General features: G+C 52.8%; 2 protein-coding genes and 1 pseudogene across 3 annotated transcripts, besides 1 other annotated feature; 2 read left to right on the top strand and 1 right to left on the bottom strand.

Annotated features, from left to right (window-relative positions):
• Positions 1-424: 424 nt before the first annotated feature.
• NCS54_00433400 (Hypothetical protein) lies at positions 425-4,190 on the bottom strand (the record flags this gene model as incomplete). The annotated part of the gene is made up of 11 exons (XM_053149874.1): positions 425-1,249; positions 1,298-2,317; positions 2,376-2,446; positions 2,493-2,727; positions 2,777-2,964; positions 3,015-3,105; positions 3,160-3,289; positions 3,341-3,535; positions 3,584-3,640; positions 3,692-3,725; positions 4,064-4,190. The coding sequence occupies 11 exons, from the start codon at positions 4,188-4,190 to the stop codon at positions 425-427; spliced, it is 2,973 nt and encodes a 990-aa protein (XP_053005849.1).
• A 10,633-nt stretch (positions 4,191-14,823) lies between these two features.
• Positions 14,824-16,341, top strand: NCS54_00433300 (Hypothetical protein; the record flags this gene model as incomplete). Its single annotated transcript, XM_053149873.1, has 3 exons — positions 14,824-14,945; positions 14,997-15,053; positions 15,108-16,341. The coding sequence occupies 3 exons, from the start codon at positions 14,824-14,826 to the stop codon at positions 16,339-16,341; spliced, it is 1,413 nt and encodes a 470-aa protein (XP_053005848.1).
• A 742-nt stretch (positions 16,342-17,083) lies between these two features.
• NCS54_00433200 lies at positions 17,084-18,205 on the top strand (annotated as a pseudogene). The gene is made up of 4 exons: positions 17,084-17,506; positions 17,602-17,657; positions 17,722-17,869; positions 17,960-18,205.
• Positions 17,084-18,205: a sequence feature.
• Positions 18,206-18,252: the final 47 nt, after the last annotated feature.

The following is an 18,252-nucleotide window of genomic DNA, read 5'->3' as shown; positions in this document are numbered from 1 at the left end:
GTTCCTGGAAAAGTCAGCCCCAACCACCGGGCTCGCGGCTTTGCGGCTGCCCGATGGTGGTTGGGGGACAAGACATGTTAGGAGGTGGTCTGAAAGAAGCGACAGGTGGGTAGCGAGACTTGAACACCAGGCGATGAAGCTATCGTTGCGACAAAGCTCACTTGATATGCTCGAAAGATGTTGAGAGATGCGAAAGAAAGAAGGCAAGGTGAAACAGATTGAGTGAACCGAAAAAAGACAAAGCGAGTACAGAGCATATCGTTGAGAATCGTAAAGTAAACGAGTGTAAGCGACCAGATAGATATGTGTGCGTTGTGTCAAGAAACAACCGAGAAGTCGGTCATGGTGTGAAGCTCTGACTTCATGCCGACGCGGTGATGAGTGTCAATGGTCGGAGAGCAAGAGCGCATCAGAGAGTGAGAGATTAGTCCGAGAACGCAGACTCCTCGTACCCAGTGGTAGAAGTCTCCTCCTCGGTCTGCTCCTCAGAAGTCTCTTCCTCAGACTCCTCGTTCTGGTCGTCCTCATAGATGTCATCCTGCTCGGTGACATGGGCCTGGCGGGTAGGCGACTCGACGAGAACGTAAGGGTAAGCCGGGTTGCCGGTGTACATCATGTTGGCGGCGTAGCCATTCTGGTACTGCGCCTGCTGAGGGTAGGCAGCTGGCATGTAGCCGAATCCAGGAGTCATTCCCTGAGGCATCATCTGAGGCATCAGTTGAGGGTGTGCCATGTGAGTAGACATCATCTGAGACGCCATCATATGAGAATGCATGGCCTGGGCGTTGCCCACCTGTGCCTGCATCATAGGATGCATCATTCCCTGTGGCTGTATCACCTGCGCGCCGGGTGCTCCTGGGTATGCGAAAGCTTGGTGGTAAGGGGGAACCATTGAGACATAAGGCAGTGGCATCATGCCCTGAGGGACGAGGTTGTTCTGACCACCAGAAGCGAGGGCGTCGACAGTGCTCTGGGGAGTCTCATCCTTGGCCTTCTTCTTGGAAGACTTGGGAGTCTTGGTCTTGTCAGCCTTGACAACCTTCTTAGACTTCTCACCCTTATCAGCTTTGGCAGCTCTCTTCAGATCATCGCACGAGAGGTTGAGGCGATCAAGTCGAAGGTGCTCTTCGGATCGAGCGGTGCGCTTGAGGAGCTCATCCTCCACCTTGTTGTTGTGCTTCAGGTTCTCCTCGGAGAGGTGGTGAGCACGGGTGAAGACCTTCTTCTTCGTCACTCGGATTGAGTCACTCTGCGATTCGTCGACGGTCTCCTAGGCCGCTTCCTCATTGGCAGCAGCAGTCTCGATGGCGAGTTCAGCAGCGGTCTTGAAAGCCTTGCGGGTAGCATCCTCAGAGGCCTTCTTCTTCGCATCCTCGGCAGCCTTGTCGATGTTTTCTTTGTTGGCAATCTGGATGTACTTGGCGAGAGTGCTCTGGATCTTTGCATCCTCAGACTCCTCCAGGGCCGACTTGGCGCGAGTGACAGCATCGTCGATAGAAGGGAAAAAGTTAGTGACCGAGCGACGAGCACCAGAACGATGACCAGCCATGCGCTGACCAAACGACGGACCAAGTGTGGAAGCACGATGGGCGTTGGACAGGTAGGGGTTTCGGTTGCTCTCAAAGTCAGATGACCCGGTAGAGGAAACAGCTGGAGAGGGGGCCCAGTGGACTGAGGGCTTCAGCTTGTTGGGAGAAGCCAGGGGAGCATAGGCAGGGATGGCAGGAGGCCCCATGGCAGTAGTCTCCTCAAGGTCGAAAAGACGGCGAGCAGGAATTCTCAGAGGCTCAGGCTGAAGGATTTCTGGGCTCTGTGCCTGGTAGAGAGGCGATGCCTGCAGTCTCTGATACTGCATCTGCTGGTACTCGGAGCCAGTGTAAGTGGGCTTTCTGAACGACGTCTCCTGGTAAGGAGACTGACCGCTCTGCAGCTCAATGTACGAGGGCTGATAGGCAGATGACTGGCGGTACGAAGATGATCGTCGGAAGGACTGCACCTTGGGCTGAGACTGAGACTCGTAGGGAGACTCGTCCTTTGGTGGCCAGGCACCCATCGAAAAGTCAAGGGTCTTGGGACCAGCAAGAACATCGTTGTAGACAGAAGCGGATCGTTGGTGTCCCTTGGAGCGACGTGTCTGAGAGCCAGGCTCGTTGCGAGGTGTCACAGAAGCAGTCGCGAACGCCGATGCGTTTCGACGGTGAGGTCGGTTAGGGGGAACTGTACCATAGGGCCCAGTGGAAGCAGCTAGAGCCATGGGAGTGACCTTTGATCGTTTACGCTCACAACGAAGCGAAGTGCCACCGATTCTGTAGCCGTTCTGTATCATTGTTAGCAGTTGACTACCTATGTCTTGGACAACATCGGGGAGTACTTGCCAACTTGGCGATAGCCAGGTCGGGGCCATTGGGATGCTCGTACTCGATAAAGGCATAGTAGGTCGGCATTCCTTGTCCGCGTTAGCAAGTAACTTGTCAGAGGTAGATATTACTTACCGCTGCCGTCGACTGACTGCTTCAGCTGGGTACTGACAATTGTTCCGCCCGCCGAACCCAGCTCGCGGACAAGGAAATCACTTGTGTGGGCGGGGAGGGAACCGAGGAAGACGGAACGACTATCCCTTTGCAAAGTGTCCATACAGGTGATGTCGGTAGGATCTCGCTCAGAGGGATCCTGAGCAACTTTGAAATCAAAGTTGATAACGACAAACGCCGTGTTGTCACCAACACCCTGTAAGACTGTTAGTGTTGAAGCAACCACGACGGTAATAGCTACTCACCTTGATGACATCACGTCGGGGATCAAACTTTTCGAAGCGAACACGAACTGCGGGCGAGAGACCAAGGCGCTCCTGTGTGGCAGAGTCCAGGTCCTCGATTTTGGCGATGGCTCCGAAAGGAGACAGAAGATCTCGAGCCTCTTCGTGGTACACCAGGCCCTTGTTGCGACGAACGACCAGGAAAACCACTATGTATGATGAGCAAACAGCCAAGCAGATCTAGTGGAGTGTCACTTACAGTTGGCGTTGCATCGTTCAGTGCGAACGGGTCGACCGAGGATCTCGACGCCTCGTAGGTTGGTGAGGGCCTTCTCAGCATCCTCAGGTTTCTGATGGAAGAGTCAGTATCAACTATCAGACGTGTGGTTGCCAGTGTCACTTACGGTGTACTGAGCGAAGCCGAAAGGCATCTGGCGCTTGTCGCGCTTGATCTTGACAAAGACAGTACCGTACAGGCTGAACACCTTGGTAACAGCAGACATGAGGGTCAGGTCATCAAAGTTCTGACTGAGGCTAAGTGTCGAGTTAGTGTGTGGTTTTCAAAAGGATGTTGTGGTGACTTACTTGGCGACGAAGACACAAGCTTCGGGAGGGTAGCAGGACTGAGCGTCCCATTCCTGACCGGAGGCGTCCTGGATGGCCTCTGGGTTGATGAGGGGCTGAGAGATCTGCTCCTGGTTCGAGATCTCCTGAGTGATGGAAGTATCAGTTCCAGCGTTGTCTCGTCCGGTCATGCCATCCGAGTTGGAAGGGCCCGATCTAGGAGTGTAAGCAACTGGAAAGAGGCGGATTTTCTGGAATACTCACCCAGAGAAAGATTGGGACTCATCATCCGCGTCACCGAAAGAACCAGGGGGAGGGAAACTGCAGGTGTGTTAGGGTAACTCGTGCAACGAGCCATCGATCAACACCTACCTCTTGGCCACATGAAGGGCACGAGGGCGGATTTCTTGGCCAGTTAGCTAAGTCATTCTGGAACAGAAAGAAGATTTCAAAGTGATGAAGAGAAGTGATGAGTGAGTTCCTAGTCGTCTCTAGGACTCCAGCAGTGCAAACCGAAAACAGCGAAAAATTCACAACAAACAGCAAACAGAGGCAAACAATAAGTATGCACAAGCATAGCCTAAACATGAGGCAAACATGCAGACCTTCTAGATGAAAGAGGCAAGTGCACACATCGAGTCCGGTGGAGACCTGGTGGATGCATATCAAAACAAAAGGAGTAGGAGGGAGAGATAGAGAGATAGAGAGGGAGACAGCGAAAACAAAGAGAAGTAGGCTACTTGCGGTCATCGGAGCTGTCGCTTCCAGAGTCTGCAGTGCGCTGGATATCGAGAGCGGAAAATGCGTTTCGAAGCTGGTTTTCTCCCCGTCTGGCAGCACCCCGAGGGCGACGCCACCCAGACGAAGACATCGTTGCGGCACCGAGAGGAAACTTTGCTGCGAGCGGTGACGTTAGAGACGAGAGCAGAAGAAGCAGAGGAGAGGGCAGAAGAGGTAGAGGTGAGAGCTGAGGAGGTAGAGATGACAGCGACGGTGGGGGAGAGGAGAGGGAGCTTGGGAGAGGAGGCGGAGAAGATGGAGGCGGGGGAAGAGAGGAGAGAAAGAGGGAGCGGGAGAGAGAAGAGAGGGGATTTACCTGGATGGCCTGTTTCTCTGGTGACTGGGGACCTTGAGAGTGAGGTCGGGCGCGTTCGAAGGTGCTTCTGAAGAAACGAGAAAGGGTATCGAGGCGAGCGAGGTGTCACAGACGTGCTACTCGCGTAGAGAAGTGATGCTAGAGTGAGCAGAGATGTGGAGCTGTTGCTTCAAAGGTGGGAGAAGAGGTGATCGGTTGAGCAGCGAACGGCAGAAACCTGAAGGCTCGTGTGGAAAGCTGACAAGCACAAAGGCAGGAAGCCTCTCGAGAAGAAGTTTGAAAAAACACGAGAAGCTTACTTGTCAGGTGCTTGACGATGCGATGCTCAAAGAGAAGATGCGTTGCGGGTAGAGGTTTGCGGAGGTGTGGTGTGAGCGTGGTGAAGGGTGAAGGAGGAAAACAAAGAGAGGCGAGGGGGAGCGTGGGAGGGAGATGGAGATGCAGCTCACGGCCACCGCCAGAAAAACAAGGAGCGGGAGCACCAGCGTCAACCACGGTAAGGCACCCACAGCAGCTTCACACGCGCAGAACGTTCTAGGGCTAGACCAGATGCACCGTAATAGGTTTGGGCATGAATTAGGGCTTCCGTTGATTCTATTCTAATCCATTGTTCCCTCCTCAGGGCAATCAAGCCTCCAATATCAGTGGTGTTGTGATTTTTAGAGACGCATATAGGTGCTGTAAATTCTTGCATACGCCTCGACACCCACTAACCCACGTAAATGGCCTCCCCTGGAAAACGTCCCAGGAGTATCGTTGGCCAGGGCATTGCACTTGGTCGAGATACGTCCAAACAGCTCAGGGAACAATAGACTAGGCGGACGTAAAAGGGAATGGGGCCATAGGCAGCTGGCAAACACTCGGTGACGATTGTTGCGTTTTTGATATTTCCGTTCGACGCACCCCCTACAAAGCGGTCTTCATTTCACGGCCATGCAGTGTTGGGGTTCTTTGCTATGTATGCTAGCCGCCAGCGTGCAAGAATTATTTCTTGGTGGGCAGTGTCATTGACCCTATCGCCACCAACAAGACCTCGAGGAGCTGTGCAGTCAGTGCGTATGATTTTGATTCTTTCTATCAGCTTTCCTGTGCATGCAGGACCTTTAGATTCCATTACTCAACACCCAGAATCGATATCTCCGTTGTTTCTTTCAAGATTGAAAAAGGAGGCCGTGATCCCGGCCCCGTTCTGTGTGGTGGTGGTGCAGAACTGAATCGTCTGGCCTCAGAACGTCGGTATCTTCCTCTCTTCTACAAAGACCACGCTGACTCTGATCACGGAAAACCCTCCTCCCACTTGATGCCGACAATCTACAAAGGATGCTATTGTGCCTATGTAGATCTGCCCCCTTGTCGAACACCTCTCGTCGCAGCAGCTACCCGAACGCTGAAGAAGGAAGACGAACTTGCCCTCGGTCGCTTCGACTAGAATTTGGCAGCAGTACACAGCAGCATTGGTACAAAAGAAGACCTCGGCGTGTTCGTTCATGACTCCGAAGTATGGTCGCCTATCCTCACTCGTACCTCGATCGAACGGCAAGACCTGAGGGCCCTGTCACATCAGTGGACTTCTCTTTACTCAAATCTGGTAGAGAAAGGCCTGAAGAACGCTGCTAGGGAAGAATACAAGCGAGTGTCACTTCGGTTCTTTTCGTCAAGGCTCCTCAAGCATCTGGGCGAAGGACACAGGAGATGTTGGTGGCAGACTTCACGAGAAACAAGGAGAGAGAGGTAGGCTTGGCCTTGTAGTGCTGGTCCTGATCATGCTGACTTACCTAGATTTCCTACCACTCACAGTGTAGATCACCAGGTATCGAAAAGGGGCTCTGTGTAGCAATGACTCAAGGAACCAACAGCGTTCAGGATCAACCATAGTTCACGCTGAACTTCTCTCGCAGACATCAGGAATACGCACGACTACCCTTACAGCTTCCTTATGACGATAAACTTCGTGAACGGTAGACCAAGGCCTTTAGCTTTGCGCTCCAGACCGCTACAGCCATTGTCGACGGGAAGCCCAAAATCGGAGCACTCGGTGTGATTTGAGCAAGAAACGAATCCTAGCTGGGAAGACATAAGAACCATTTATGGAGATTCTCACTCGTCCTTGGCTCTCTTCTTGTTCCTGATCAGAATTACCGGGTGGTCCATGGGAAGAAGAGTTGGATTCTATTCTCTTAGAATGGTTGAAATGGTTAGAAACTCTTCTGGAAGAACCGTATATCTTTGTGGACTAACATATTTCCCAGGTATTTCTAATCCTTCTGCTTATACCTACGATTATCCCTTCGAGTCTCCTTCGGCCACCCCCCGACTACACCTCGAAGCATATTTCCGGCTACAAACCTCCCAGACCAAAATCCTCCGCTTTGAGTCAGGGTCCGATATGATCGTCGTCGAAGGAATCCCAAGGCTAGAGCTGCAGGCGAGGCTTGAGGGTCAAGCCAAAACTCGTACCGAGACCGGGAAAAGAACCATTGAGAGACATCCACACGTCGTCGCGAACGGACAGCATGCATAGAACATTCCTGATGGAAAGACTAACGGTACCGATCGAATTCCAACACATGTGTGGCAGCTTCGAAGTTGAGAGGGCCATCTGGCGTACCAGGCTAGGACTTGGCGTTCTGTCACGTCCAGCTCCTTGTCTTCTCCGCCAATGCTGCTTGTCGACCATAGGGTCCACTGGACAACTGAAACGTCAAGCGCCTATCCTTGATTGTGCTGAGAGACGACGCAAATTAGTAGACGTGGGCATGGACATATTGCAGACCAGGAGGTGTCAGACTGTCCGGTGACTGAAATCAAAGGAAGGCCGGCAAGGGGGCAATGCCACAACATCCAGTTAAAAGCAAATAAATGTCTGCTTTCAAAGAAAGGGAATCTCATGTTCTTCATATAGCACATCAATATCAACGCCGGCAGACCGGTAGTCTGCTGGACTCTGGGGTTGTACACTTCTGTTTTACCGCTGTGCTTAACACTCCAACTGTACAAAGACTATGCCACAGAACCACTCTCATACTTTAGAATTGGAATCATTGAGTCCAGTTCGTCCGGGAGTGGCTTTGAAAAATTCTCGCAATCTGATGCGTCGTCAGAAGGTTTCGACAAGCTAAGGTTTCAAGGGTAGCTTCACGAAGATGGTCTTGGATTATTGCTGCAAGCTAGCACCTACCCTGCATACAATCACAATACACATTTTGACATGAAATCAACTGAAGTTCTTGTGAGGGGATAATGAAGCCATCTCAAGTGTGCTAGAAAGCGAGGTATTCTCAGATGGCCAATCACCTCGGTGTGCGTGTTTGCCATCGAATAGATATTTCAGGCGAAATAACCCAATGCACGATTACACCTAACCTACCCGTTTGTTGACAACAGGCTGGAGCGTAGCCGAATTTTCCAAGGCCAGGTTGAACCCATTCTGTTTGTCTCCATGCGTAGCCCCTTTTTCCACTTGCGACCACATAGAATTTCACCCAACGCCAATGTGAAATCAGATCCTGTTGCACCAAAAAAGCGGCGCATTCAAATTTAATACATTTCCCAAGTGCTGTCATCGATAAACTTGTTTGCAAGCCCCGTCAGCTGAGGCGGTGGCTCTTGCAACGGCTGCAGCGCGGGAGATGTGCCGTTCAACTTAATCTGAACTTACCGCCACAACTCACATAACCCAGTCCTGCTTTACACCTTGTCACGACAAGAAACTTTTGTACGATAGTGGAAAAGTACGTAAAGTCTCAAAGAAACTTCTGCTCACAAGTGAAGTAACTTGGCAGTACCGCCGAGCCTGGAGAACAATCTCCTTTGTTTACGAAGGATCTTGATGGACTATGACAACTGGCAACTCCTTACTGGTGTCAGGAGCCTTGGATTTTCTCCTTTTCAAGAAGCTTAGGTTGGTCTAGTATGGCTCTGAGGATAGAACGGTAATACTTGCCTATATATATACAGACTACATCTTAACTAAGACTCGTACCTTGGTCGGAAACAGAGGTGAAAATATCCTAGACAATGAATCAAAGGAATAATGAAACTTTAGTTTGGTCCAAATTTCCCCAGACAAGAGATTCTCGAAACATCTAGTTGAGGAGAAACGGGGGGCTGATCTAGCTTTCGGCCTTTCAAGAAACCATGCCAAAGAGTTTGGGGAGAGTTGTTGAGAATGCACGTTTAAACTGTTTTCCCATGGAGGCAGACACGAATGCTGTCTTGTATAAGTACGCCTCTACCTCTTGTAGTTATCCTCCTTCTCAACTTCGTATTCTCTTCTCGACTCCTCGTCATATTAAGCTGTTCTCAGACTCATCTTGCATCTCGCATCTTGCATAGCGCAAACTTCTCATCTCGCAAAGCATTCAACAGATCCGTGCCAGCCTCAGCATAACAAACATCTCCGGTATGACTTCCTTTGGCAAGCATAGTGGCAGATACTAATACCATATCTAGTCCAGACGCAGTGTCCGGAACTTAACCAGAGTCCATTATCCCCCTTGATACCGACATCATCACTCCTACGAACTCGAAGCTCACAAACAACACTCCTCAGTCAGAGGAAGTTACCCAGACCTCGCAACAACAACTCGCCAGTCCTGTCCAAGAGATCGTTCGACAGGTTCCTCAACAGCCACTACAAAGCCCCCCAGGCTTGAGCCACGGACAAGATCAATCCCTCATGCCACCGCCAAATGAGCCTCCTCACCCCCAGTCGTCGATCCCCGAGGTACTCATATCGAGAGACACCATCGAGTACGTTGGCTTCACACCCCAGGCGGCAGCCAAGATGTGGAACGCCTGGGTAGGATGGCCTAGAGGACTTGTCCGGCGCGAGACAGACCCTGACGACGGGAGGCCATATATTACCTTTTTGCAATTCATGATTAGACACATCGTGTATGCCGAGGACTCTGTCTACTCAGAAGTGCATAAATGGGAAAGTTGTATGGAAAGATATGGCTTTTCCAAAAGCATGCAGGAGTCTGTCAGGCAATTCGCCAGGCATCCTCAACTTGCCCGAGTTAATTGCTCGTACTGGTCAAAGATGATCGTCCTTTTGCACTACGAGGTGCTTCAAGGATTGCAGCGGACAAGTCCGCTGCACATGATCCGGCCTGACCGTACGCGGCAGCGCGCTCTCCCTCTTAGATTCAGGGGGTGAGAGGGTGTCCCTGGGGATAGGAGAGGTCGATCTTGGTGATCATGGGTTCATTGGTACAAAGACAAAAGCCAGGAACTCGTCTTGGGAGTGTCTTCTGGCTCAGTTATCCCATCAAGGGACGGGCTTCAACTATATAAAATAACACAATATCGATACATCATAGCATCATATCCCAATGAGTCAGCTTGTAGGAGGAGTACGTCGAGGAACAGGTCGGTGAGGGCTGGAATACAACATCTCGGCGAATTGCCAAACTTTCGCTGATTGGCAACACAACAACTCTGAACACAATATGGTCTTGGGACAAAGGTTTATGACTACCAATCTGGAAGTTTACCTGCTCGAAACTGCCCTGCCAGTCGGGAACCAAGCTGGGCGCAAGGCCGGCTAAGAGCGCGTCAACGTGGACAGCAATGGACTTGCGCAAGGGCAACAACTAGACTATACGTATATCTTGGGCATAGACATCGCAATAGACTCATTAATCTAATGATGCTACTTAGTTCTAGGGACTGCGTACGGCTCTTCATACATGGTGGTCTCCCTTCTTGCTGTTCCTCTGACGGTGCTGCCCAGTTTGTGTCCTATCCCGTTGTTACAACACGAGCCTCCTTGTACAAGTTACCTACCTCTTGGGATTGTGCCACCGTCTTATCACTTGGGAATAAACAGCGTTTGTTGGCAGCTTACACAGTGTCACCCACCGTGAAACCCATTCCCTGGAGATCGGTGATCCGGCCGGTGTCGACGGAGCTGACTGGATGGCCTCGGTTCCCAAAGATCTGATTTGCTGCGGCCTAGTGAAGATCTGTATGCAATCGGCTGTAATAAGAATAGAAACGGGTCAAGGCCAATGGATCGGGGGCCTCAACTTGGCTGTTCTGCTGTTCTCGCCGCAGTTGGGCATCACAACTTTGAGGCTCCGCCTGCGGAAGAGGTCTGGCGCCTCTCCTCCTCCAAGTTTCGTTTGCACGTCCAGTCGGGTCATTTGGTATCGCGGGTTCGAGTCGGGGGCGGGATGTGACGTTGGGCCTGCTGCTAAACCATCCACACCATCGTCAGCTTCTGCACCACGCTTCAATACTTGCACTCACAGTGTCGATCTTGCGAGATGTCGTCTTTCCAGCGGGACATGTTTGGAGGCCAATGATCCGGGAACATGCCTCTTGTGCTGCAGCGGGAGGGGCAAGTGTGTGGAAGACGAGGGGAGGGGGGAGGACTGAGTGTCTCGTCAACTTTGTAACTACTCCGTTACTGCTAGAGTTGTCGGCGAATGGGAATGTAGAGTTTGGTATCTAATACGTTCCTCCTTCTGTCTACCTCCCCGATCGCCATCGGACACAATACTGGGCTTGGTAGCTTGGCTGTTCTATTGTTGCTGATTGCATTGGTCACCTGTCTATACCTCCAAGATTCAGTGTTTGCGTCGCACAAACCGCAAGTGTGTGTATACTAGACCGACCTTGCATACAAACGATGCCGCTTGCCCTCACAATCCGGCACCATCTCTCTGAGCTGATGTTGCATCTTGCTTGTAGGGCTGGTAGGTACCCGACCTACGTGGTCCAGTGCCTGTTTGTGATCTCGAGATGGATCCAATTCGCGCAGATCGAGCCAACTGCTGGCATGGGTGTAGACCCTCTACGCTGCAGCGTTCTCTCAAGGCAACCGCTGAGAGATGCTGGGTGAAGCTAATCACAGATCACCAAGCCTGTCGTTGGAACCACCATCTTGTCTCTTGTCTCATCTCCAGTGCTGGTACATGTTCTTGGAAACGTGAGTAACCTGCTTGTCAAGACGATAAACGACGCCGCGTCTCCGTACTTGGAACCCACCATGATCATCGTCGTCACCTCACGTTAATGCCCCTTTGAGCGAGACCATGTCACCAATTGTTCGTGATACTGAGACAACGGCAATAAACCGGGTTGAGAAGACCAAGTCGATACAAACCGTTGGAATGGATTGCTCCCTCTTTGACCCATCACCCCGCAGTCACAGCCATCCGCAGTGAAAGCTGCAGATGCAGCTCTTCATCCATGTCCAGATCCTCGTTTCGGCATTGCGTATTGCATAGATGCAGTAGCAAACATTCAAGGCATGAAGGGTCTCTTGGTCCCCTGACTCACCGGACAGCAATCCGCGGAGCATCAGGTAGAGTCTGCAAACGAGGCACTGACCTTCATCTCAGTCACAATCCATTAGACTATCAACGCAAGCCACTTGAGGCATAGGCATAAGCGCACATTCTCGTGAGGTCCTGTTGGATCACTCTGGATTGAGGACAGCTGAACCTGGCCCCCTCCGTAGTCCTGATTGGTCTCTCAAGGCAGTTCCAAGAAGAGGCGGCATTCAACAGTGCGAGATGTCACTTATTTCAGCCATTGTTTGCCCATGGCATCCTCTTGCCCACGCCATTTTGCTGGGCTCACTGCTGAGCCAACAGCCTTAGGCCCTGCTCCCGGATGTGCTGTCATGCAAGCATAACCATTCCAACATAGGATCCTTCCTGACCAGCTTGTGTTCAGCAATGAGCAGGCTCCCGAGATATCGCACCGACAGCAGATACTCATCAACTGCGTCTTGGCCAACCAGTCAACGGGCGTTTCAGCACGGGACGCTGTACGACGTTGCTTTGTCGCACGCACCGCACGCAGGCCGACAGCCCCGTTTCCCTGGGAGTGGTAGCCCGACGTTGAGAGGCTGATGGTGGGTGACACAACACAGAGCGATCCCTCCCTTGGTCCCTCCCTGTTCGTCAGCCAAACCTCTTCCCAGCCGACGTCTCATGGGCTGCAGAGAACCGAAATTGGAAGAACGCGCAGTAGTAGCAGGCATGAGGGAACAAACATTCGAATCCATGCCTGCCTGCCTGCATGTATCCTCGATAAGGGCTTATTCCTGCCGCCGCCGCCGCAGCAGCAGCCCGGCGTGAAAAGGGCCAAGGTCATGACGCAAGGAGGAAGAGAACACCGTCAGCCCGCACCTCGGGGACCAGCATATGATCAGACCATCAAGCTCTGTCCCACTTCACAAGGGCATTGTGCGAGGTGACAAACGGGTAGACGTGCCCACAGTCAAAGTTGAGCTGTTTCAAGACGGCCGGCCCTTGGCTGCCACTGGCAGCGCACGCAGCACAAGTGAGGCGGGAGAAAGAGGGAGAGCAAGATTGTCAAGGTGGAGAGATTCGCCCGTGCATGAGCATGGGTGGTAAAACTGGGCGAGACATGCCTCGCATGTACTGTAGGTATGGGATGCGTGATGGGTCAGACGTCGTCTACAGATGTGCTGTGCTGTGCTGTATGTACATTCGCACATTTTGTTTGTCGCTGATAGGATCTGGTCCCCAGGTTTGTCCAGGTTCGGTATCTTCGGTAAGCTAAGAAAGGGTCAAGCTGCAGAAAAGGCAGATGGGATCGACGGGCAGCTGGCGCGCAAGGATGGTTGCTCGAGATCAGGTTGGTTCTCTCAGAGATTGGGACCAGCTAGTTACAGTAGCAGTTAGTTAGCATGGAGTCCCCGATGCCGGCTTGGACGGGGCTTAGTTGGTCTTGGCCGGGAGGCAAATTGCGAGGACGAAGAAAAAAATATTTATCTAATGGCCCTGGATGATATTCGACAACGTTTCGGAAGATGACTGGTGGCTCTAAAAGGGTTGTTGCAGACGGTGTCACCCAAGACATCCGACTTTTCTCGTCTGAACAGGCCTTCAACAAGACGAAACTCGGAACACCAGGCCAGACACTGTCACAACGATTGCGCGGGACGAGGAACAGAGTCAAACGTGAAAGGACCTGCATGCTCTTTGTGGTGCGTGGGGCATGGAAATGATGGACAAGGGAGTCTGGCTGGCTCACTCCACAGCGCATGATGGTGATACAAATGACAAATGTGCGGTCAAGAGGGGGTCTTGGGGGGAGGATCCCGGGTCCCACGCATGTTGGAGCTAAACACTGCCTAGAAGTTTCTGGCGCTTATCCCGCGGTACTTGTCCTTCCATCCATTCTATCCATCAGTGGGGGAAGAGATTCTCTGCTGCGGCCGCGTGCGGCCGGCATCCACTTCTGCCAGCGTGGTGTACCTGTGTGCTGGATACTGGGACGTCCTTGATCTGAGAATGTTTGATGTCGACAGGCTGGTATTGCGGATATGGAGTGTGATGCCATGATGGCCAGGGAATGGGAAAATAATTGCTCAAAAATTATAGCCAGGGACTTGAAAATCATCTCTGTGTTGACACATTTTTATTCTATTTTTTTACTTGTGTATTTGCTTCTTTGACATGCATCTCTTGCTCTGGGCAAAAGTGAAGTTTTCAGGTTACTCACACACTCTCGCCCAAACTGCCGAAGACTCTTCTGCTCCAGGTGTCACAAAACTCCGAACCCTAACGTTATCGGGTCACTTGATTCAGCTCATCTACAGAACCAGGGTTCGCTCACTTTAGCTGTTCTCGTAGCCTCTGTCTGCTCTGGTGTTGACGGGCAGCCCGCAGATGTAGGTACGTACCCGGACTGTTCGGTCGACCTGTGACGATGGAAAGGATCCACGCCGCCCGCTGTGGGGAGTGATGGACCCCCCCTGGAACATGCCAAAACACGCTGCCGGCAAAGCTGCCCCGCTGCCCAGCCCTGGAGACTGAGAGGGCCCTGGAGCTGGCGGCTACCACGCAAGGCAAGGTACCGGGGTACCTGTTTTCCTCTCCGTGCCTCGCTGACACAGGTACAGTACAGGCAGGGCAGGGGACGGGGAGTTGGGGCGCGACTTGACCTGGGCCGCGCTTTCCATCGTTAAATCGAAACCCGCGACGACCGAGAAGGTGCGTGCGAGCATGCAACTTCCTCACTCAGGAAATGCGACAGAACAAGGCTGCTTCTGCTTGCGCTTGCAGTGCCAGTGCCTGTGCCTGTGCACGCCCCCTAATACCTCCCGAGGTACATAGGAACTTACCTACGAGCTCGAGCTCAGCCTCACTCACGATCCGATCCTTCTTGTCTCATCCATGTGTGTCTCCTCTGCTTGTGTCACTGTCGGATCTGTCTGTGTCTGTGTCGCTCTCTGCCCATTGCGTGATGGATGTGCTGGCTGCACCTCACTCTCCCGGGTCCTCCTTCAATCCTACAACACTGGCCGCCTTCCCATCGTCTTTAGCTGTCAGCCACTGAGCCAGCTTCACTCGCCCTCTGCTCGTCCGACCGCCTCGTCTGCCAGGCCCTCTCACCCCAGCTTTTCTCCCGAGGCTCTCGAATGGACCGCCGGCTACCAAACTCGCCTGCGCCCGATGGACCGACGGACCGGACGCCTTGTCGAGGTCCAGACGCCGTCGGGTGGACTGACAAGGAACTCGACAAGCACAATGAGCGTTGCGCGTAAGTCCATACTGCCAACTGCCATCTGCCCGCGGCTGACGATAATCTCAGCAACCTCGACCTTGAAAGCCAAGACAAGGTCACTCGTTGGATGAGGGACCGAATCGGGTATGGGCGCTTCCTCGATTAACTTAATCTATTCCTTCTCTGATGGTTCCATAGTATCCTTTACTGCGACCTGCTGCCGAACATCCCCAGTGCCATCTATCCAAGTGACAAGCCCGGCAGCTACATGCATCTCTACCCCCACACCATGCCCGAAAGCGAGACCCTGCCCAGTCCAACCACTCCTAGCAGAGCCTCCCCATTCCGATCTGGATTTAGACGGCACCTATCACCTGAGGAGCGATATCTCGACACCCTCGACCGCGAGAAGAGTTTCCACGGCTTACTAATTAGGAATGGAGGACGACCCTGGTATCCCATTGAGCGCATCGAAGAGGTCTCGAGAAAACCGACAAAGCACGCCGAGGTTCTGAAGTTCTGGCAAGGGGAGTCGGAAGAGCCGAAACCGGATGATTGGGTAGTGTACGAGCGGCAATGGGAAAGATGGGATCAATTTCGTCGTCACCAGCTGAGCGTGAGGAGTCAACCGGAAACCTTCAGCGAGCATTCTTCCAGGTGTCAGAAACGCTTGGCCAAGCACTCGTTCGCTGGGTCTCTTCGTCTTGAAAAGAATCCATCAGATCAAACCGAGTTGTCTCAGTGGATCGAGTATCTGTGCTTTGAGTATTTCGAGTACGAAAAGTTCCTCCGGCACAAGCAGTCACATCAACAGTACAAGGAGGCTTGGATGAATCTCGTCAGCACCAAGGTATTGAAGCCGGACGAGACCCAGGACGACATCGAAGCCAACGAGTTTGCGGCCGCCTGTGAGAAGGAGAGGACATCATTGAGGCAAGCGGTGGAGGTTGCAAGATCAAATATCTTGCTCGCAGATCGGGACATGCTGGACCCAAGTGTGAAAGGGCCTACTGCACAACGGAAATTGTTCGAAGCCCAAGCGGAACTGGACTCGGCGATCAAGGAATTCGACGACTTTCAGATTCGGAAAAGTATGATTGAAGAGTACAAGAAGGCGACGGCAACCTACCGGGAAGCCAGGAGCGGAGCAAAGCGCCACGAGATACTACTGAGATGGATACGTGATCAAATACCTTTGATCGAGAAGAAACTGGGATTGCCAACATCGACCGAGGATGGGTTGGACCTTGACGGAGGCGACAACTGGAGCGAGGGGGAGGATGCAGATCACCCATCTCTGCTGCCTGAACAACTGAGAGCATCCCAAAGAGACGGGAAAAAGCGGACACGCCTCGAAGGTGATCTGGGAGAGACTTCGGAGGAGGACGGCGGCAGCCCTCCCAAGCGGTCGAAACAGGACGGCGAGGATTGAGGAGTACTCGAGTGAGGAGGACAATTCGTGGGGCGGAAGGTGGTGTGGTTACACGATGTGTTTCACCACTTTGTCAGTCGTTACCCGGAGGCTTCATTACCGGCGATTCAAGGGGTAATCTTGATGGTCTGGATTTCTCTCACATGTCGAATTTCTTACAACAATGAAAGTGACGATTGCATCTCAAGGGTTGGATCGGTGGGTAGTCTGGATAAAATGGAGGAGTCTGCAAGTTAACCAACGAAAATATGATACCTTAGTGCTAGCTTTGAAATGGAATTGGGTGTAATGTTACGTCCTCCGTCATGACCCTTGTTTTCAGAGATAGGCCACTCCGTACGACTTATCAATGCCGTCTGTTGAGCTGTTTACCTTTTCTGGTTTGGCAGATCTTCACTACCGTCTTCAACCCTAACCCACGAGCCACGGGGGGTGCTCGCGCCACAGTTTGAAATTGGGGGGAGGTTCAGGTTCTAGCCACATTCATGGCCCTTGTGTGCCCACTTGGCAGGCGCCGAATGCACAAACCATTGCAGCTTTCCCCGCAACCCCTGTTCGGACTCGGTGCAAGGCGAGAGAGGGAGGAGAGGTTCCTCCTTTGACGCCATCACCATCATCTTTTTTTCTGAATTTCCCCCCTTCCACCGCATTTTTGTCCAATTTTTGTTCTATCAACACAACTTGATATAAAAAAAACCTGGACATCACAAATTGCTTACCGAGAAAACATCTTGCTTCAGATGGCCTGACCGAGCGAGTGATGGCCAACCCCTCCCCCCTCCGTCGGGGCTCCTCGACAGGCCATCTCCCGCTCCCTCCACAACCTCTCTCGACGACCTCCTCGACCCCGACCCCGAGTACAGCAGCGGCGACGACCAACAGCAGCTCTGAACCCCCCGTGCATCCCTCCCTCCTCCAGCCTCGCGTCGCCGTCGTCCTCAACGTGCCCCCGCCCTGGCACCCGTGGCTCTTCACCCTCCGCCTCGTCTCCATCCTTCCCGCGCTCTGGTGGGGTCTCCCCTCGGCGCTTCAGCTCCTGCTGAGACTGCTTCCCGGGCCGGAGCTCGTCGTCGTCGTTCCCTCGGCGGCGGCTGGGACAAAGGGGTTGAGCGTCGAGGCGGATGCGAGGTATGCCCTGACTGAAACTGGGCTCGCTACTATATGGGTGCGTTTCTACGGAGAAAAGCTAGCTCTATTAGAATATAGAGCTACGAGATGAAACTGCAAGAAGGGATTGTGCTGATATCGTGGGATTTTCAGTGTTTTGCTTCAGGATATTTGTCTTTTTTCTTTACCGACTGCCTGATGTCGCGATGGTACGTTGTCCACCCAAATACCCCTGCTCTCGAAGAACCATGATACTGAACAAGCTATATACAGGCTCATCAACTATACTCCCCAGGCGACAATGGTCCGCCTCCTAACTATTAATGCCTGCAATGCCTACATCACGGCCGGCGTGCTCTCCCTCGCGGGCGGCTTCCAAGACCCCCGTCTCCTCCTCCCAGGCTGGATCGGCATAGCGACTGTACGTTCCCCCCCTCACCTCGGCTTCACACCGCAACAGTCATGTGCACCCCTTCTTTGCTTCACCCACTAACACGCAAAAACCACACAGACCCTAACCGTAATGTATCACATCACGCACCAGAAAATCAACATCCGCAAGGAGACGTCGACGTCCATCAACGTCTTCTCCATCGCCAGCTTCCTCAGCATGGTGACTTTGCTCGCGCACATGCACCTCTACACGCCCCAGTATCCCCAGATACCCCTCATCGCCTCTGGCCGCCGCGCCTGGGACGAGGCGTCACGCGTCGTCGCGCAGGTTAGGGGCAGCATCGAGCAGCATGACGGCCTCTAGCGCATATCGTCATCTGCGCGGAACTGTGTGCCGGCATGCCGGTGTGC

This window comes from Fusarium falciforme, chromosome 3 (assembly GCF_026873545.1).
Source record: "Fusarium falciforme chromosome 3, complete sequence".
NCBI classification, from domain to species: domain Eukaryota; kingdom Fungi; phylum Ascomycota; class Sordariomycetes; order Hypocreales; family Nectriaceae; genus Fusarium; species Fusarium falciforme.
This window is presented reverse-complemented; position numbering and strand designations above follow the sequence as displayed.